This window comes from Lepisosteus oculatus, chromosome 8 (genome assembly GCF_040954835.1).
Source record: "Lepisosteus oculatus isolate fLepOcu1 chromosome 8, fLepOcu1.hap2, whole genome shotgun sequence".
Classification (NCBI taxonomy): Eukaryota; Metazoa; Chordata; class Actinopteri; order Semionotiformes; family Lepisosteidae; genus Lepisosteus; species Lepisosteus oculatus.
Genome location: NC_090703.1, coordinates 35462212 through 35484737, shown reverse-complemented (window position 1 = coordinate 35484737; position 22526 = coordinate 35462212). Strand labels below are relative to the sequence as shown.

Genomic DNA, 22526 nt, shown 5'->3' with positions numbered 1-22526 from the left:
TGGCCCATGTTATCTGGTTTTTCAAACGTAAAAATTTGTTAGAACATCCTAGCATAAAATGTTACGTGGCATGTAAGCCAGACATGCCCAAATATTTTTTGTAAAACCTTTCTTCTGAAAAGGTCAAGTAAAATAACTCTGAACATTAGGCACATACAGGAAATGTAAACAAATGGGAACTTGGGTAAAAGAGGGGCACCGAGTCTGTAGAAGGCAAGGGCTTCCACACAAGTGTGGCTTATGCGTTAATGAAACTAATAACATCCCAGCCAGCTTAGTGTCATGTATAAAAATGCTGCACATGCCTGCGTGTCTATAATTCTGACTAGCACGTCTCTAAGAGGAAGCCTCGGTGACTCTGAATGAAAGGTGATGGTTGATGTGTGTTTTGCGGGAGCTTCAGCATCCAAGACAGCTCCACATGCAGAAGCTCATGTGAATTGTGCACTAAGTCGAAGTGCAAGACAATCACATTTTTAACCTGGCTAGACAGTTTTATCAAAAATGGCTGGCTGGGAAACTTAGGGAGTGGGATACTTTGACCTGGCTGCAGTGCACAAACCTCTCATCGTACTGGGCAAAGTATTTCCGAGTTCAGTGGTGCAATATACAGGCAATGGACTACTGAGCAGTGGAGAAAAATAAAAAAAGAACTTCACAACCCTGAGTGCTGGGTTGCAATAATGGAAAGTTTCATGTATTACATAACGTTGTGGGCCACATTTTCTTGGTATCGTTTGGGTTCAACCACTCCCTTAGATGGAAAATGGAACCACCAAGTGATCATCTTCTCCCCATGTTACAGCATTACTTTCCTAATAAGAAAGGTGTATTCCAGGATGACACTTATGTTATCCATATATGTAGATAGCAATTTTTAACCTCCGACAACCAGGCATGAGTTCACTTTCTCGTGATAGAATGGTGCAACATCCCTTCTACAGAATTCCAGATGCTGGAAAACTATGTGACGTCAAATACTAGACTCTACTGGCTGATGTGGTGGCCCAACACATTATTTCATTGGTGTTAATCATTTTGTTGTCTACTAACTGTGTATTTGTGAAGGCAGTTCAATATATAAGGCTAACAAGCGGTCCCACTATACTGCGCTTATTCAAGGGCAATTGTAAGTATAAGCAATTAAAGGCCTTAACTAACTTCACTTTAATACGCATTTCCAGACCCATTATGCATGTGACCCCTTTTATGCTAGCACATCAAATCCACTATAGCAGAAATCATGGCAAGCTCCAAGAGGAAAACATGGACTGCCTGATATACTTGGATATTGATAGTAAATTGTCTCTGGACAGCTGTTTTTATAAGAGACTGAAGAGATGGAAATCATAAAGTACCAGGTCAGGGGTCTGAGGTGGATGAAGGATCCAAGCACCTGTTCTTTTTTAAAAAGCACTGCAAGAACCACATCCATTCAGCATGCTACTGTGCAGAATGCATCAGAGAAAATTCAACCTAGATATGTGAATTTCTGTGTTTGGTAGCCTTAATGCTTAAGGACAACATTTTGTACTTTAATCAGGGAAATGCGGAGTCAAACAGCAAATTTAATGCATCTTTCCTAACAATGTCTTCAACTTGGCAAATATTCTTATTTGTAAGCAGCCAACCCCACACCTGCTCATCATGTAAATCTTGCAGCAATCAAAGGCACTAGAACACAATCACACCCATTTATGTACCGACCTGCAATCTCGAAAATAATTTGGTTTTATTACAGAACGTCGGGACACTCTCAAGGACTTGTAATGTTTTCCGAGCCCTCCATCTTTTTTAACTGCAGGGCTAATTCATTTTTTAGCATGGAAAGTCTTAGTCCCTTATTTACTACAATGCCTACATAAATGGGACCACAAGTTTGTCACAATTTTCTTTTGAGTGGAAACAAATTACAGTGCAAGATGGAGTAGAATTAGCCTGCGATCCTCTTTGTAGTACTTCACATTTCTATCAAGTGTAATTGTATTTCTGTGTTCCTATACACCTATATGTTATAAATATCCCATACACCTATATATATTATTTTCAGGATTTATAAATAAGTCAAATATAATCAGCATTAAATGAAATGTTTAACCACAACAAATTCACAAATGTTTTAACCTGAAAAGGATAAAATCTATTTTGTATATTCAACATGGTGGATGAGTTGAAGAGGGGGTGAAATGTCACAGGATAATAGCATGTAATCACTGTTGGATTTTTGCAGTTCAAGTGCTTTAAATGCACAGTTTGAACATTCAAGTTTCAATAAAAAATATTATCTTTAAAAATAGTGTATGCTTTTCTTAATTCAACAAAATGGGATATTATTGGCGGGGCGTGAATAATTTTGCAAGGATCTGAATAAATTTCTTTTGATACAAAAGCCCGGGTTATGGAGGATAGGGAGACCTATCTCAGCACGCAATGGGCACAAAGTGGGGTACATACTTGACGGGAAGCCAGTTCATTGCAGGGCACACAAACGCAAACATACACACAGTCATACCAGGGGTAAATTTTCCCAGAAAGCCAGTTCACCTGCCAATATATCTTTGGACTATGGGAGGAAACCAGAGCACCAGGAGGAAATCCACAACAACATGAGAAGAACATAAAAGCTCTATGCCGATAGCATGCCAGGTCCAGAATTGAATCCAGGGCCCCATCGCTGTGAGGCAGCAATGCTAACCACTGTGCCACTATGCTGCCCTCCACTACAAATCTGCTGTATAAATAAGGAAGAAATATAGCTCACTGTACTTTCTTATTCTGTTATGGGCATTAGGGTCCAACTTAAATCTGCCATGCATATAATATATACTTCAAAATGCACACATACAGATAACATTCAAAAACACATAACAGAATAGGAATTCTATTAATTGATTTGATGATTGTAATAAGCATTTAAATGTATTGTTTGACTCTACAAACCTTAAGGCACAACCACTGTGAGCTGCAAGACTGTGATTGAAAGTAACATGCTACTGCAGAACACTACTTATAGCAGTTAAAACATGGTACTTTCAGGCAGATTATACAAAAATACAGAGCCAGTTGCACTGCTGTGATATCTGAAATGCAGTACAGCACACAGCAATGTAATAATAGGCGGGTCTATTTGTGAAAGTTTGAGTTAATCATCCAGAGAACATTGTGTCTTGTTTCACATGATGCTTATGCCTCTGTATTTGCAGTTTACCTGGTACAACCGTAATGTTGAAAAATAAACCAATTTTTAGAGCATTTACAAACTGAAATGCAGGATGTATCAACTCATACTTTTTCCTGGCAAGCTCTCTTCCTTTTTCTGACCCCAATAACTGAGATAACTTTTTATATCCATATAAATATGTTTCAAAGTTGGCTGCAGATATTCTTGTTTTAAGTTGTAATCATTAAAAACGTATACTAAATCACAAATTCAAGATTGTTATCTGTAAGAGCAGGCAGTTAACAATATTCATCTGTCTGAGACTAATAGAGGGAATGAATTTATATTACATCTATATTAACTCAGACTTTTTCAAAATTAAAACGTTAAACTTAATTTTAAAAATCAGCAAATGAATTAAGCAGCTTTTAGCTTGTCTGCAGCAACAGCATGACTCACAGCAAACTAAAGAAGTAAATGAGCAGTTCTATTGGAGATTTTTCTTGGTCTTCTAGTTCTTGTATTGACTTGTCTAACAGTTCCCTTTAACTTCCATTTCTTAATCACATTTCGGACAGTGGAAATAGCAAGCAGGAAGCATTTTGATATCTTTTTATAGCCTTGTCCTGCTTTGTAAAAGGCAATTATCTTTATTTTCTGATCCTCAGTCAGCTGCTTAGAGGAGCCCATGGTTGTTGAGTATAAGCACAACACCCTGAGAGGTTCAAAGAGTCAGATAATTTATTAAACTCTTTAATTGATTGTCATCACCTGACTAAGATTAAGGCCTAACGAGTCAATTACGTTCTGAGAGTGTATCAACAAACTTCTGCACATGCCACATTTACTGTTTTTTTTTCAATCTGTTAAATTCAGCCAATAAATAGTAACTGTGCATTAAAATTTGCAGAAATATGTCAAGTTTAAGTTTGTTCGCTGCAGAGGCTGTTAGAAAATCAACAAAACAATTTGGCCAGGCAGGCCCGAATGTTTGCATACAACTGAATATATATATTTATCAATTTTCTACATATTTCACTTGAAAATAGGTTTTGTGTGGTGTTTGTACCCTAATATGCAAAGTGACACATTTTCTGGGTAAGAAATAAGCATTTTATTTAATCCCTTAGCCATTTTCATTTTTGTGTAACACTGTTGGTCCTCCTTTGATACCACTTCCTTTTGGTTTACTGTTTAATCATGACTGAAAGTAACACCGACTTCAAAGTGAATTACTTTCATTAGTCATATTTATGGTTTATAATTATGTTTTAATGTATTAAAGCTTTAGATATAATTAGATTATACCAAAATCAATGTTTTGCTACATTTTAAAAACTGAATTTCACATTAAAAGACTATTTCCAAACATGTGACTATAAACGGACGGCTAATTACACTGTAAAAGTGTCATACTATATTATGACAGAAAATTATGTATTATATTGAGATGTACTTAATGAAGGATAGTTATTTCAATGCATTTTTTCTTTAAACACAAAAGGCTAGTTTTACTAATATTAAATGAAAATAAACCCATCATGGATGTACTGAGTTTATTTTTGCCTTTATAGCATTTATTTCACTATCTAAAAATGTACTCTGAACTCTGCAGTAGTGATGGCACTTTGCACCAATAAGCAGGACTTATCAAGGTATGTGAGCTCTAGCACATTTGAGTAAAAATTGGTCAAGGGAATCTGGGAGCTGATATCGCAGTTCTTCTGTACATTGCCTTCTTTGGTGGCAGCTCATTTTCAAATTTACACAACACTACCTTTTCAAGGCCTCCTTGAAAATGAAAAGGCACAAAAAAGAATAGGCTGTTCCGGTACAAAGTGTATTTATAGGTATATTCATGAGGTGAGTCATTAAGATTATGTTTTAAATACTCAAACTGACTGAAATCTAATACTTCTGAAAACTTAAAAAGCCCCTTTTGCCCATAATGCCATCTTACTTGGTGGGTAAAGTGCCTTACGATTAGAAGTATTTTAATTTTCTGCTCATCATAGATCTGTCTTTACTTTAGTAAGAAGTTTGGAACAACGCCAAACATAAAATCTATGTGACAGTATAATGGGAGCAAACTTCTTCTAAGACCAAGATAATTTAAGGGATCGCAGAAAATAAGGCTCTATAAATTGCATTCCACGGTGTGTGGATGCATTAGCCACAGGAAAGAGCATTATTGATCAGACTAATCAACAATGCTGCTAGGCAGTTCACTGAATCAGATGTCTGACAGGTAGGGCTCATAGATCATTTGATTAGTGATTAACCACCATAGTATTAATTAAAGTGACTAGATTGTGGACTTGAGGAATGTTCTACTTCCACCTTTGAGTTTATTAAATAAATGCTCAAATCATTTTATGTTTCCAGTACACTGGATGTGCAGTATTGGCTACAGCATACAGCTCAGAATCTATGCAACAGATTTGGAATGAGCATGTTGTCTGCAGTGGGCTTCTCAGGAAGTCTACCGGTGGCAAATGCAAGCCCAGGAAAGCAAGAGCAAATATGAAGTTTAGCATAGCTGAAAGACTGGTGCAGAGAACGGATCCTTTAGGAACAGATGGGACCTGCACAGAAGGAGAGATTGTACTTGAACCAGAGGAGCACTGATGTACTGGGAAAGTGTAGGTGTAGAATAGCTGAGGAGCATTTAAACTAGGGAACTGAGGCGGGAAGGGAGCTTAAAACAGGCCAGCTCTGAAGGGATCAAAAAAGCCCCGGTCTAGTCCAAGAACGAATTCAGAACAAAACACCCATTCTTAAATGCTTACACTTTAATGCTAGAAGCATAAAAATTACATTCAAGAGCCTAAGACTATGGCACTGACTGGGAACTACAACATTATAGGAGGAAGTTAAACATGGTTAAGTTAGGATGAGAAGGGAGAAAGAAATCAATGGGTACACACTTTTTGGGAAACAGACAGGACAGATGGTGGTGGTGTGGGGCTATACACTGTATATCAAACATCTAAGATCTAACCTACAAGCAACAGAACATGAGTTAGAGGGTACAAGCTCTTTGTAATATACATGGGCATAAAAGGGCTTACCAACAGGTACAGCTATAGACTAATGCAGATATGGATACAAATAGCTTACTGAATGATTAAATCAGGAAGGTATATAGCTAAGTTGGCATTAGATTGCTAAGAGATCTCAATTTTCTACACATAAATTGGGATATTGTGATGGGGAATATACAAACTGAGATTAATATGGCTGAAATGGTTAATGATTGCTTCTTAAATTAGTCTGTAAAAGCACCAAGTAGGCAAGGTGCTTCTACTGACAATCTTTTTAAACAACCAGGATATAACTGAGGTGACAGATGTGATAGAACAACAGGGAAATTGTGACCATAACAGGTATCTTTGAAGAACTTCAAACCTAAAAAACAGAAGTCTAGATTAGGGGTTATATAGTTGTAGAAAAAGCAGACTATAAAGGAAGGAGGCAGACCTTACAAACAGTGAACTGGAAACAGAGAGATACCAAGTCAACAGAAGAAAGATGATCTGAGAATTGAACGTGCACGAAATCACTGAAGTGTTAACCTCAACTTTCAGCAATGCAACAGACTAGGATCGTGAGACGAATGTGGCTAGTGAATGAGCCCTACCTGCCACCTCCCATGGACTCACTACTACATCATTATCCCAATGTGGTCTTGTTTTGATATTTTAACGAACGCTCCTGTTTGTGTCGGAAGTGTGGGGTATGACAGGCTGAAGATGACTTTACAGTTTTGTGACACTTTTATTGCCCATTTCATTACAGTGCAGTGTGATAATCATGCAATAGGAGAAAGTGAAGGAGGACAGATTCATGTTTATTTTCACTGATTACTGTAGGTTTGTGATAACTGTTGCTTCTTTTAGTTGATCAAAGATTATTATATTAACTTGAAGCCAATGCATTAGCACTTTAATTACCATATAAAGAAGGACTACTTTTTTAACCATACATACTATACACTTCAAGTACATTATACTTGTGTAGTGCAAAACAGTCCACATGTCACATGGGTCCTTCTGAACTGCTGCAAGTTTGACATGAAAGGGATCTAGGTGTTTATGTAGATTCTTTTAGTCCTCATTAGGACAATGGGTAGAAGCAATAAAAAAGCAAACAGAATGCTTTGGTACACAGTAAAACAAGTTAAATTTAACTCCAGGAAAATCATTCTTAAGCTGTATAATGTACTAGTAAGACCTCATCTTGAATACTGTATTCAGTTTTGCTCACCATGCTACAGAAAGATATTATAGCCTTAGAAAGCGTTCAAAGAACAGCAACAATAATTATTCCTGTTATCATGGAACTGTTGTATACAGACTGATGAAGGAAGCCAAGTCCCTTCAGTCTAGAACTGTAGAGACTAAAAGTTGATTTGATTCAATGTCTATATCTAAATACTATGAGTTCAACCCACAGGATCGGAACTAGAAACTTGAGTGGAATTTGTTTTGGATACACAACAGGAAAAACTTTTTTACAAAGTGTGTGGGTGTCTGGATTAGGCTTCCCAGCCAGCTAGTGGAGGCCCAACCTCTTGGGTACAAAATTTCAGATTCAAGTGGCTACAATGTTATGCTTACTATAACATTACTACAGTTGGTTAAGGTGATATGCAAGAATGATGTACTTTTTGGACATAAAATCACTGCTGCAGCTGGCATTTCACTTGCTCCTTGAGGTGTGATTAAGCAGTGTACCCTATTTATGCTTCTTACTTAATTATTTGGACTGGCTGATTCAGTGGTGAAATCAACAGCACCTGTGACTCCTGAAAGACTGTCCAATAGTAAATCTTAAGGTGTTAGAATGTGATATGTAATTTAAATTGTTAATGTGAATATAAATTGAAAAGATTACAGGACAGTTAAAAACATGACAGTTGTAATGTTCATATTTTTTACTGAGATCTTTGAAAAGCCTTTCCTCTCTTCCTGAGAAACCCAGCAAGGCAGCTCCTCAGTTTGTTGTTAATGTGACAAGGCACTGTTGGACAACAGGCCATTCGACTGAAAACGGTCCACAGTACCCCTTAATACTCAGAATATGGAACACAACCTCGATACAGGAGTTCTGGTCAATACCTACTTGGTGTGCTCTTTACACCTACCTTCAATAAAGTAATCTCTATAGCTTGTGGTCTTCATACAAATAAAAATTCCACGCAGCTTGTTTCAATAGTGTTTGGAATAAAATCAATACTGACCAAGAAAAAACAATTGAGGTTCTAGTTTTTCAAATGACTAAACTCCCAGTGTTTAGAAATGCAGCTTTAACAATGTAACCATGAAAATACACTTATTGTGAAAAATGAAGAAAAAATAATTCAATTTTCGATTGCTTAGGATAATTATCATGACTAAATTAAAGAACTTCGGTGTTCTTAATTTATGAGGACAGTGGTCTTGGCAGGAGCTATTTTATACAATTTGTTCTGAATCAAATGTATGCATATTCATTTTGGTACACACAGTACTGCTGTACCAGCATTCCAATTGTTTTAATGGACATTTAATCAAAATCAATTAAAAATTGGGAATACAGCGGTAGCCTTCTGACTCCTCTACTCTGAATATTGATAGCTTTCCTTACCTGGTCAATTTAATGGTCTTCCTGAAGTCGTTAGTAATGGGAGCTTTATATCCTCCCTTTCTTAGTAAGGAATCTATGGTCTGAATGTGGTCCCATCCTAAAAAATAGAAACATTCATTACCATTAGTGACTTTTAACAGGCACAAATGTCATTCAATCCAAACACCACAGAACCTTTACGATATGATACTGCCTGTGGTGGTGTATGGAACTGGCTGTGGCCTGTAGCTGCTGTGGCAGCAAAGGTTGTGCTGCAACATTGAATGATGAGGCTGTGTTCTCCCAGCTTGACAACAATGTAAACTCTCCTCATTAGTGGAAGTAACAGTCTCATTCAAATTCTGGACAGGAAATATTTAAAACTGTTTAAAAAAGATATACCACGTTCCTTAACCCAGACTTCATCTGACAAAACAGGTTGCTTTAAACAAGAAACGTGAACTCAGAGATTTGTGAACCAGAACAATATTTGAAGAAAATAGTTCATCGGTGCCGGCCTTAACGAAATTAACAATTCCAGATGAACGTTTTAATCTCTTTCTCAGTGCACCAGCTTCATGTCACATCAATTTCACTCTCAGACACAACAGGATTATCCATTCATTTTCTAATCGCTTTATCCAATACAGGGTCACAGGGGATCCGGAACCCATCCCGGCAAGCAACAGGTGCAAGGTGGGGTTCACCCTGAACGGGACACAAGTCACAACAGGATTATATGTAACAAATTCAGGATATCAAGAAAAGAAGCTTATATTGGAAAAAGAACAGAAACAACAGTATTTTAAAACCTCCCCATTTACTTGTGATAATTGTTAATAAAATCAACTTTAGCGTTTCTTCCTTCATACCAGCATGGCAGGACTGGAGACACTACACTTTATCTCTGAAACACTGTTAAAGCCATCTGCTATTTTCACACTGCCAATCCCACAGTGCCTACTGCAGTTACCAGAGCATCAGCAGGAGGAGTGATGCAACTCACATTTACAATGCTGCAAGGTTACAGGCAGAGTTCACTGCTGCATGGGAGGCAAAAGATACCCAAACCCCCACAATCCCCTCAGAACTTGGCCAACAGATGGCCACTACTAGTGGAATCCCAGTGACAGTGTAGCTTAATATCCAGAGAAAACTTTAAGAAGCTTTATTAACCAGTAACACTAATCTTAGAATCACATTAAGTAGTTAGCTGCAGACTCTTGAAAAGCTTCAGGTGGAGCTAAAATAAAAAATAAAATGAAATCTTAAAGAGAAATTGGAATTCAAATAGAAATTTACAATTTCAGGTTAATTACCAGCAACAGGCAGCAGCAAAGAGGCACCACAGAATTACAGCAATTGATGAAATGGCTAAAAGATGAATGTTCGCAAGAGCAGACTGGCTTTTGGATTATTGTGAATTGTGGCAATCTACAACTGACTGCAGTGCAAACGAGAAGTACATTATGTTCCGGCAATCATAAGGTGATTCAAAAATAACACGGGAAGAACAAGGTATCAAGACAGCCAATCATAGCACAATTTTTTTTTAGAAAAACAAGATTACAATTGAAGAGAACAGGGGGGAACTTTATATTTGAATTCTAAATGCATTAACAATAAAACAAGGTTTAAGACCATAAAAAACTAGCATTGCATTGGTTTGTCAGGAGACTGAGCAAAAGAGGTAGGGAAGACCAGACCTAAATATAATAGTACAACATTTTTCTTTAGAAGCAACTTAATATTTTAAAATAAAACAGAAAAGAGGATGAGGATTAACATAAAAGAGATGAGGGACTGGTGGCTTTTGCACATAACCATCTTTCTAGTCGAGGTATAACCTAGAGCAAAAGTCTCAATGGTTTGAACAGAAAGTGATAATTGATAACATGGGGGATATTAATTTTCATTCCCTCAACTGGCAAAGTCTGGGTGAGTTGTGAATTAAAGGTAAAGAAGTGCCCTTTTCTGCTCTGGAATAAAAGAAGACTGAAAGAAATATCTCTGTGTCAAAATGAAAAAAGAATACACTGTACACAACAGTCTCCCCTTTGAGAGAATCATGAATTTGAAATAGGGTCCATTGCTGAAATATTTATGTGAAACTGGTCCTTATTTCAGGCTTCACAAATTTCAGATACAAAATAGTAAATTCACTATTATGATTTACAGTGCCTTGCAAAAGTATTCAGGCCCTTGACCAATTCTCTCATTTTACTGCATTACAAAGCCTACAGTGAAAATGTGTTCTCTGTGATATTTTTATTTCTAAGCACTGAAACTTAAAATTAATTATTTTAATGTGACTGTTTTATGCTAGAAAATATTCTTAAGAAAAACAAAACACTGAAATATGTTGTTTGCATAAGTATTCAATCCCTGTGTTGTGGAAGGTCTAAGTTTACATAGGTTAAAAACAATTGCCCTAACAAGGACACAATTGCCTTACAATTGGCCTCTATCCGTGAATCATTAAAATAACTGCCACATTTTCTGCATAAAAACCCCACGGTTAAGGGATCATTATTCAGGTGGTGAAGCTGAAGGACCGCTGTGAAAATGCTAAAGAGCATTAAAAAGAAGTTAGAGATAAAGTAAAACAAATGTATAAATTAGGAAAGGGGTAAAAAACAATATCAAAGTGTTTGAATGCCCTAGTGGGCACTATTGGTTCAATTATCAGAAAGTGGAAACTACATCAAACCACCCAGACACTGCCTAGAAAAGGTCATCCCTCAAAACTCTCAGCGTGAACAAGAAGGAGACTTGTGAGAGAAGCCACAGAGAGTTCAGTAGCTGAGAGTGGAGTAAAGGTGCACCAGTCAGCCATATCAAGAGCTCAACATAACACTGGCCTATATGGGAGGGTGGCAAAATAGAAGCTATTACTAAAAAAGAACCATGTGAAAGCATGTCTGGAGTTTGCCAAAAAGCATGATAGTGACCGAGTTGCAATGTGGAAAAAGATTTTGTGGTCAGATGAGACCAAGATAGAGCTTTTTAGCCAAAATTCAAAACGATATGTGTGGCGCAAATCTAACACTGCCCACACCTAAAAAAAACACCATGCCTACAGTACGTTAAAGTATGGTGGTGGTAGCATCATGCTGTGGGGCTGCTTTTCATCTGGAGGGACTGGGCATATTGTTTAAATAGAAGGAAGAATGGATGGTGCAAAATACAGGGACATACTGCAAGAGAACCGGTTTCAGTCTGCTAAAAAACTGAAGCTTGGGAGAAAGTTCATCTTTCAGCAGGACTATGATCCTAAACACAAGGCCAAAGTAACACTTGAGTGGCTCAAGAACAAAAAGCTGAATGTCCTGCAATGGCCCAGTCAAAGCCCTGATCTCAACCCAATTGAGAATCTGTGGCACTATTTGAAAATTGTGGTGCGCAAACATCATCCAACTAACCTGAACAACCTGGAGCAAATCTGCCTGGAAGAACGGGCCAAAATCACTCCTGAACAGTGTGCAAAGCTGGTACATACTTACCCCAAAAGACTTAAAGCTGTTATTGCTGCAAAAGGTGGCTCTACAATATATTAAAATGAGGGGATTGAATACTTATGCAAACAGCATATTTCAGTTAATTTTTCTATTTTCTAACATAAAACAATGTCACATTAATTTTGAGTTTCAGTGCTTTGGAATACAAATATCACAGAGAATACAATTCCAATGTAGAATTTGTAATTCAGTAAAATGAGAGAATTGGTCAAGGGTCTGAATACTTTTGCAAGGCACTGTATATCACATAGAAGTCTAGGATGTGGACTACTCTGAATGCAAATAATACACTTGGTGGTACAGTGATTGTCAAGAAACAGATAGTTCTCATCATTAATATCTATAATGTCAGAGAATGGTGAATGTTGCACAGTAACAGACTTGCATGTATAAACAATAGCTATGACAAGCTGTAATATGTAGAGTGTAATACTGAGCTGTAACTCAAAATGTGCTTTAGATTCTCTAATACAAAATATTAGATTTACAGCAAGAAAGATTAAAGAGTGGGGTATTGCAGTTTTCGTTGAAAGTGTAAAGAATAACATGCAAATAACAGTTCAGATCACTGGTCAAGCAGGTTTCTCTCATATATTCAGAAATCAACCTTATTCCTTTCACACAACGTTTTCAAGTCAATTGTTATGATTCTTATGGGGTAATTGAGAGAAATTTTGAAAAGTTAAAAAAGGAAAATCTCTGACCTTGCTCCTTTGCAACCTCTGGAAGGTAGGTGGCGGTGCGCTTTGATCCTTTTTCATTGAAAAATTCTATCCTAATTCCATGTACACCCACCTGCAAGAAGTGGGCAGCGTTTTAAATCAAAATTAAACTCACACGTTAAGCCTGTAAAATAAAATATTTGTATTAGAAACTACATTCCAGAAATAAGCCCTGTGCAATGCATATTATAGTACAATTAAAAACTGTTGTCTTCTTATTTAATCACACATTCCTCCAGCAACAGCTGGATCATAAATTAAAAGATTGTCAGGGTCTTTTGAGAGAAACACAGTGGGATTAATGAGCCACATACAAAAGGTAACTTTTGCAATTTACCTAGTAGTGTAGTTAAAGAGACTGTGAGGTTTTTCCAGTAAATTTACACAATTTCTGAACTTGAACTTTAAATGATGCTGGTTTCTAATGATTCCTTCTGTGATCCTTTCAAAAGACGCTTACAAAAATGGCAGAAATGTAGTCATTTTTAACCATGATCAACTAATCAAATGCCAACAAAGGCTGGCATAAAAAATGTACCCACCCTCATCCCTATACTGAAAATTATAGTGTTCATTACTTTCTATTACATATCACTTTCAAAGAAACATTTTTGCTGTTTTCACATGTGAATAGTCAGTGTATAATACCCAAGAGAGTCTATTTGCATCCAAAGACTGTGTATAAAAAGGTTGTATAAATGAATTCATTTGATTCAGACAGACCTCCACCAAACATTAGCCAAACAGGATAATGGCCTCTATTTAGTGTAAATGTCAGCAGGTGGCATTTATAAGCACAAGAACACAAGTTCTGTCAGAACATTATCATAACGCTTTCCTTCCCACACACACATTATTAATTATAATAAGCTTTTGAAACCAGTCCCCACTTCAGGACTGAATAACTAAGCAAGGAAAAACTTAACACTGAATGGAGCCAAAGCAAGGAAAAATCTGGAAATGGCATTCTAGACAGAATATGAAGCATAAATGCAATTTTTTTTACAGGAGTGTCACTGTGAACAGATGTTAACACTGCCACTGTAATAACAGTAAAAATTTTGTTCAACAAATGCTAAATGAAAAAAATCTAGTGCTGTTGAGCTGAGAGAGACAATATTGCTATAAGATACAACAAAACAAATTTAACTCTAGCTAATTAAGCTCAATAATTATATGTTTTTCTATCCAAGTGCAGCAGAGGCACGAAGAAAGAAAATGCATATATCTTAGTCACATTTTTAGATCCCAAGATTCACTTGCATCTATCGTGACCTGATTGTTTTGGGGTCTCACTGTAGGAGAGCAACTTAAAAGGGAGGATTCACAGGAAAGAATGCTACATCTGCTACTGCTCATGAAATAGGCAACTTGCTCAATCAGCTTATTAGCATGTCTCTGGAATATGAGTGAAAATAAACACACAAACTGAAGGGGAATGTACAAACATCACACAGAAGGACCTCTTGCCAGAACTGAACTCATTACCCTAGAGCCCTAACCACCAACCCCTTTTATTCAGCCATTACATGGTGCTGGCCAACAATTGAAAATATGCATTTAGACAACATAAACGCAATGTACATTTTGTTAAAATCAATGCACATTTTGTTAAAAACATGACTAATCTTGAAGGGAACACTAAGTAGTTAACAAAACTATAAACTCTCCTCATAGAATTTAAGTTACAAAGAATCAGTGATGTTACTTTCAGCCCCTGAGCTGAACTGCTACCTCAAATTGCTTCCAGTGGGCACATGAATAATGGAAACCTTCAGCCATGAGGAGCTTAAGAATAACTGCAATTTTTCACATCCTACCTCACAAAGCCTACCTACCTACCTCCACTTAAGGTTCAGCTTCAGCTTCCACTTAAGGTTCAGCTTCCAAAAGTAGGGAAAACAAATGATTAAACTGTCTACTGCTAGTGTGATTTTTGTTTTTTCAAAACACATTATTGATTCATTATAAGGTACTGGTTAAATTAAGGTTGTTAAGGACACCCCTGAAGGAAATTCAGAGAGCATACTTTATGGATATTTGCAGCCAAACCCTGGCCCCTGAACCCCCAGAGATTTATTTCTCTCCTCTTTGCCTGATTGTCACACTATTACTGTATCATAACTAAAATACTTCACATCCACTTATACTCATTTCCTTCTGACTGATTGTACTTTATAACCCCATCTGTGACACTCTGTTGTGAAAGATGCTTCACAGATAAAAAATAAGAATGACTTTCCAGATTAACGCCCTGCGATTATTTTTTAATTATGAATAATTCCACTCTAATAGAAGAACATTTCTTTAATTAGTGATGCAGTGTACAGTTTCTGATGCGAGGTCAAGGATTTAGCTTCTTGACAAGACCACCATTTTTAACAAACAACGCTAATTTTGTTGGCAGAAACCTGTTATTAGCCCATGCATGAAGTAGCAATATACTTTCTGCATTAAGTCCCAAATACTAGTTCCATGCTCTGAGTCTAAAGTATGGTAAAATCAACTTGCCTGCATGTGCTCTTGGTGCTAAAACTCAAATAGAGTATCAAAACAATTTTATAAATGTGACCTATTGTTAGACGTTTTATGTGCATATCATTGTTTGAGACCTTTTTTTGCTACAGGGTTAACAACAATATCTCACTGTTGTTGAGATGCACTGTAGTTAGTAATAATAGAAGTACTATACGTTAGTTCAAGTAGGCAGCTGCGTCAGCATGCGTAGGCTGCAAAGGAACAAGTTAAAGGTTTATTCCATGCTGAAAAGAGAAGAAAGGAAACAACGTTTCGGCTGTGGAGCCTTCTTCCTCTCTCCACACCCAAAGAAGGCTCCATAGCCGAAACACTGTGTTCCCTTCCTTGTCTTTTAAAGGTTTATTCCATGCTGAAAAGAGAAGAAAGAAAACACAACGTTTCAGCTGTGAAGCCTTCTTTGGCTGTGGGAAGAGGAAGAACCTGCGAGTCAAGCTGCGAGTGGAGAATTAAAAGTTCTTTTAAAAAAGTTTCTGCAGACGTTGTCACAGATATGTCAACTTGGAAGAAGGGCTTAGGGCTTAATTCAACATTTGGGACACGGCCATGATGAGCAGATTCTAAAATGGACAACTAGAGGGACACTAACAAACGACAACAAAAAGAATCATTAATGCTGAAGTCAAATCATTAGTTTTAACTGAATCTATGAATAATATTTGACTGCTCTGTCCTTTTCTTTTGCAATACTTGCAAAATAAACAATCATTAAAACTAGATAATAAACATTTGCTTGGTGCCTGGAGAATGAAAACAACTAAAGAGAGGAAGAGCTGGGCTACACAAATTAGTACATTTTAAATATTTTATTCATTCTAATCAACCAATTTTAAAAGGTGGGGTCAAATAGAAAAATATTATCAGCCTGTACAGACATATGTGAATGCGTTATGTTTATAACCCAAGAGTTTAAAGATTTCCCCCCCCCCCCCAAAGACTGGAGATACTGACTGTAAGGACATTTATGGTCAATTCCTAGAGTGTACGACTAGCACAAATTGCTCACTGCTGCATCATTATGGAGCATAATGGAGCATTCTTCAAAAAATAATGAAAACTACAATAGATTTTGTGCATCAGTTTTGACTTTGATTTCCACAACAGATAATAATGAGATGTCATAAGTAGCTACACGTCCATGTACCTTGGAGCACTGAGTAACAGAGCTCTGCTCTTTGTGTTGAGTGGCTTAAGTTAATAAAAAAGGCATTAGGTGATTCTGAGTTTTCAGTTTGATCTGTGACAAATCAGCATAGTAGGACAATTCTATCATAGAAGGAATGTGTTATAGTAAACAGGCGGACACCCCCCTACTCTTTATTCCACCAATTATCCTTCACTTCACTTAAGAGTTTTCACTGTAATCTCCCATTTTTAGTGTAAAAATGTTACTTCTCTTCATTTTCCTTTGAGGTTTATATACTTAATGAACTACGGTGTACACTACATTATTCACCCTTATTCAAAGTTATATTTTTAGTGCATTATATACTAATATGTGCTGAGTTTATTCTCCTCAGCAATCCATTATTAATTGTATATGATTTTTCCTATCTTAAAAATACAGCAACTTTTTTAAAGCTGTAATGTTGATTTTTGTCCATCCCAAATTGGGACACATGTAATTTATAATTCTCCATAAGGACCTGAGATGTGTGCTTGCACCCTGCTGCATTCATTTTATCATACTTTACTTAACCAGGCAAGTAAACTGAGAACAAATTGTCACTTAGAATGAGGAGCTAAAGTTCCATCTATGCAGAAGGTCAACTAGTGAAATAATGTGAGGGAAGAAACTGGCTCAAATGTTTAACAGCAGCTTCCCACACAGGATTTGAATTCAGAACCTTCTGGTCACGAGACATAATAACATCAAAATGTGTGCTCTGTTCTTATTTAATCATAATAACCACAATTCCCCAAAAAACATGTGCTTGACCCCACCTTATCCTACGTTTAAAGGAGCAGCCAAACTCATTTGCATTTTCCTGTTATTTTGATTGCACAAAGTGTGCTGTCTGATTCTCTGCTGCTGTATCTGCTTTAATTGCAGCACTGTCTGCCATTCTAATTATCCCAGCAAAACGGCTCAGAAAGCTGATGCAGGGTGAAGAGGGGGGTATTGAAGTCCACTGTTATCGGCACTGAGCATGGAGGGATGAGCACAGTAAAATTCCCCAACTTATTCCACACAATCAAGTATAAGAAACCCTTTTACCTGTGGCTGTATTTTCTAGGATGGCATACAGAGGTGAATCGTATCAGAGAAGTACTGACAGAACACTTAAAGAGACAGGGAACACGAATTATCTTGACCAAAAACAAGAAAAGGCAGGTGAATTGAACTGCTCCATTAAATGCAGTGCTCTTATGAAGCTTGGTTTACTGGTCTTCGTAGTCTTCTGGTCTCCTCTTACCTCCCAGTCTAGGTAATCACCAACGTCTTCGAAGTTGGTGAGCAGAGACACTGAGCAGAACAGCCGCGGCAGCTCGTCCCTCGTCATCGGGGGAAAGCGGCTGTCTTTAAGGGCACTGTGGACACAGGGAGACAGAACAGCCTGTTCAGAAGCAAAGCTGGCGTGATGTGACCTGCATAGCCCATGAAGAACAAACTCCCGCCAGTTAAAGAAAGAAACGGAGCAGGAAACCCACAGGCCTGAAGGTAACATTCAGATATCTTCATCTTTCAAATGGACACAGAATTTGGTTACTTCTAAGTCCGTCTTCACTGGATAAAAATCTTTTCAATTAACTTCAGCTATAATAATGAAAGGAAATACGTTGTGCTTACAACATCCACTTCTTTTTTTTTTTAAATTGCCTGTCACTTTTTCTGTTGTTGGGGCACACTATAATTAATCTTACTACTGCAGAGCTGCAAGTGGAGAGAGCACTTGTGTAATTGTTTCTGCCAGTCTGCTATCCTCGTGTTGTCAAATGCCTCCAGCACTATGAATTTATGAATCACCTCCGCTGGAGCTTTTTAATTTCCCATGTCAAAGCAAAGGAGAAGACAGGGATAGCAGCCTTTACATATGTCCCACAGGTTCAAACTTTTGTTGTTGCTTTGTAAAACCGTGATAAAGGGATTCAACTGAAAGGCGACACAAAGGTGACTTGCCTCTGTACAGCATCTCCTTTTTAATTTCTGCCAAAGTACAATACAACAAAAGTCCATTTTTGTTTTGTGAAGTTTTCATTATTGATAATACATGAAAGCATCTTGGGATGGCGCTGTACCTCTTATAAATATTCTATTCGGCCAGAAATACAAAAGTCACACATTCAAGAGCTCTATGGAATGTCACAAAATAACCCCCACATTTCAATAAAGAAAGGGAACATGGAACTTTGTGATTTTTACTTCTCTAGCACCCATGGCACGCCTGCCCTTTAAGAAGCAGTATTATACATTGGCTTTAATTCCATATCTAATCCATAAACACCTTAAGATAAAGCATCCACCAATAGCTTTAATTCTCCTCCCTTTTGTCTGCACAAGCTCACATCCTGACAGCAACCTCCACCAGCAGTATGCTATTTTTACGCTTTTGCATTTTAATGTCAAATCCCCATGCCTCCTAGATTTACCATAATCCACAAGTGATTTGAAGCACGGATAAAAAGCACTGGGGGAATCCGTTTTTCCAGGATAGTCAAGAGCTGCTGCAAAAAGAAAAGCTGTGATCCCTGCAGTAATGCACTCAAGTGAACAGAGCTAAAAAGCATTTTCTCAATTTATGCATGTCAGCAGCTAATACATATTGGCATTTCGAAAGCAGCCCTACACGTTTGCAGAGTGAGATGTAGCCCTCAATGTAAGCCACGTGACCCAATTAATCCTTCTTCACCCCACTGTGAAATAAAAATAAAAATAGAAGACCTTCTGGAATCACAATCACACATGTACAGTATGTTTAGCATCCAGAAACCTAGGCTTTCTTTAATAGCACTAATCTGTTTTACCAAGTCAGGACTTGTTGACCATTGTCAAAGATACAATTCTGAAGTTACTGCCAGGTTCTTCACAATTGTACAATAAGAAAAATGGGCACAATAATGTAAGGTAAGTTTAATCAGTTATATCACAGCAAAAAAGTATCCATGGAGCTCATGTTGATGAGGATATAACACAGTAGGCAGATTTATTTTCTGTTTCATAGGCGTTTGTGTAAAGTGCCCTCGGGCCTGGTTTTAATTGCACAGCATAGCCCTGACCTTTTCCCTACACAAGCACAATGTTAACCCAGGCCGACAGCTTTGCTGCACTGCAGGGATAACTTCACCTGAACTCTCAGAGAACCGCGCTCCACATTACAGGCTTCCAAAACAGCCAGTGCCTGCTCTCAGAAAATGCAGGGTTTCCAAAAACATTAAGCAGATAAAGGCCATTTTAAAAATAAATCTTATAGCACAATATACACTGATACGACATGTTAGAGAAATCAGTATTTCTGTAATTTCATTTTACAGACATCAGTATTCTAAGCTATAAACTGTATAAAACTATGCGCAAGATATAAAAGTAGACTTACGCAACAATATTTGCACAATATAACTCATAAAAATGCAAACATTTTAAATTCAAAACTTCACATGCTCACAGTGTGTAGCTCTCACAATGCTTGACTTGATAACGGAGTAAATGATGGTTGTTCTCTTTTTCCTTCAAAACACACAATGTAGAACCACTCGCTATTTTACACACTACAAGATTCACAGTGTCTTACAGGCTCTGTGCTAACTGCAGGAGCAATTGCTTGTTTCTACTGACAGTGCTACAGGCTTGCCTATGCTTGGGGAATTCTGGTCATACAGAGCTAAGGACAGTCCAGGGCTGATTACATGACTGCAGGGTTCAAGCAAGCACCTTTACCATTTGAATCACTCCAAAGCAGCATAAACACAAAACTGCAAAATAAAAAGTCACGTCATCATCTTCATCTCCTAGGTAAAACAGAAAACAAACCCAACTAAAAACATTAAAATTAAATTTAATTTGATCATCTCAGCATATGAATACTGCCCTTTTCACACATTCAAAGGTTCTGCCGATAAAAATACAATACATAGAGTTTAAATGTAAAATGGTGTGTACTTATACCAGCCAACCTTGATTTATGTCAGCTACGCCACACATTCCAACAACACATAAAAGCTTTTCTGGAGGAACCCCATCCTTTCTTATTGCTTTTTTCTCTGGAGCTACTTCTATGTATAATTCATCAGCCATGTTGAAAGCAGTGTTAAGGCAGGCAACTATCATGTTTGCAGTGTGGTATGCAGCACTAAGGCCTGCCTGCAGCTGCCCTGATTGCACCTGGGACATGGGTATTTTTCTTCTGTGAAGATTACAAATAAACAGCAGGCAAAATTGCACTGGAGGGAAAGCTTTGCTAAAATCCTAATGTTGACACTTTAAAATTTCTATAGAGCAGGGAAAATTGGAGCTAAAAAATGAACTTGAGTATGATATGCGGCAGGATCTGTTGCTTTATAATAAAGAAAACTCCCCCAAGTTTTTGGATGGGACTTAATGAAGCACTCATGTCCCTCCACACCCCTCTCTGTGAGCACAAAGGAGCCTGAAGCCTAACAAATTCCAATACCTGTCCTGAGAGTCTGCCTGATGCGAGTCAAAGGTTTAGAAGAAGCTTACAGTCCTATAAATTTTCAGGAAAAAAGAAACAAACCCTGAATTTCACCTATGGTATTACAGAAGTTTCACAATGGTAAAGGGTCACTGCTCTGAAGAGTTTCATCATTGGGAAGCTGTGCTAGTGCACATGCTATCAATGCAGCATAAAAGAAAAAGAAGAGGATCAGACAGGCCATTAGAAATCCAGCAGTAGAGTGCACAGACACTTCCCACTCAGTCTGGCAGCCTCAGAAAATATCTGAGAGTTTAAATGGGCAGGACCTTTCTGTTTGGAAAAAATGTAAACTCAATAACAAAAATAAAATCCAGAAAAACTGAACTTTTGTGTGGAATAGATAATGGTGGACAGCCATAAATCATGATCAATCGCAGCCAGCTGCTGGTAAAATTTAAAGCTTAAATAATCAATTAAGCAGCAACTGACTGATTTTAAGACATGACCTGGCTTCGTCAGTGAGTTGAAGCAGATGGAAATCTAAAATTCTAGACACAGGGATGCTGCCTTCAGCAGAGGAGTTCAAGTGAGGAATGATTCTTTCCATGCTTCACATAATCTGTTTTTTTTCCATTAGGGAGTTAGGAGAAACTTTAATACGTGTTGTGGCAGCCAATCTTTTAAAGCAGTCTATTTTATTCCTGATCTACTTTGAACTTACAAGGGTGTGTTGTCCTCAAAAGTGGTCATATTATTTATTAGGGGAAAAAAAAACGTCAGTTTCTTATAGCTTGAGCAAAGTAAATGAATTGAATTTTCATTATAATTAGTTCAACAATTTCCTTGAATCCATTATTTAATATCCATCATAAATAAAATGTATGCATGAACAGAATACAGTACATCCTATGATTATCCTATTTAAAAAGAACAGTTTGAAGATGCTGCTTGAGAAACGCCTGCCCTGTGGTTTTCCTGGAGCTCGACCTCACAGACTCAAAGAGATGGCATTGCTGCCAGTTCTAGTGCTGCACCCGAACTGTTCAATTTGTCTCATTTTCCTTTAGCAAAATCTCAAAATTAACCTGGAATGCACATACAAGTTCCTAAACTTCGTGGACGTTGACGGAAGTAGGGCTCAAGTCAATGGTCTGATAATCCTGAACCTTGATATGAGTAAAAGCTTCTTATATTAAACAACGCCCCAAAGTACCAGTGTGTTCTGGCTCCTCTCAGTGACCTGTTTAATTGCAATACGCACAGAGGCAGCAGAAAGTAGCTTCACTCGGAGGGCAGCTTTCTTGAGCGGCTGCTTGTTTCAGCAGTACAGCTGGAGCTGGACCAAGCTGCTTAAATTTTACAGATGAGGCTGCTGTCAGGGCAGACACAA

General features: G+C 37.6%; 1 protein-coding gene across 3 annotated transcripts in view; it reads right to left on the bottom strand.

The window, feature by feature from the left end:
• ammecr1 (AMMECR nuclear protein 1) overlaps positions 1-22526 on the bottom strand; it is an 89217-nt gene that overhangs the window by 7587 nt on the left and 59104 nt on the right. The window contains exons 3-6 of one of the 3 annotated variants that reach the window (XM_015351112.2): positions 17960-18074; positions 12990-13080; positions 12271-12310; positions 8789-8885 (exon numbers count right to left, since the gene is read on the bottom strand). In XM_015351112.2, coding sequence (XP_015206598.1) covers positions 8834-8885; positions 12271-12310; positions 12990-13080; positions 17960-18074 — 298 coding nt within the window. In that variant the 3' untranslated portion in view covers positions 8789-8833. The remainder of the gene's footprint in view (positions 1-8788; positions 8886-12270; positions 12311-12989; positions 13081-17959; positions 18075-22526) is intronic. The other 2 variants (XM_006632618.3, XM_015351113.2) reach the window with 2 other exon arrangements.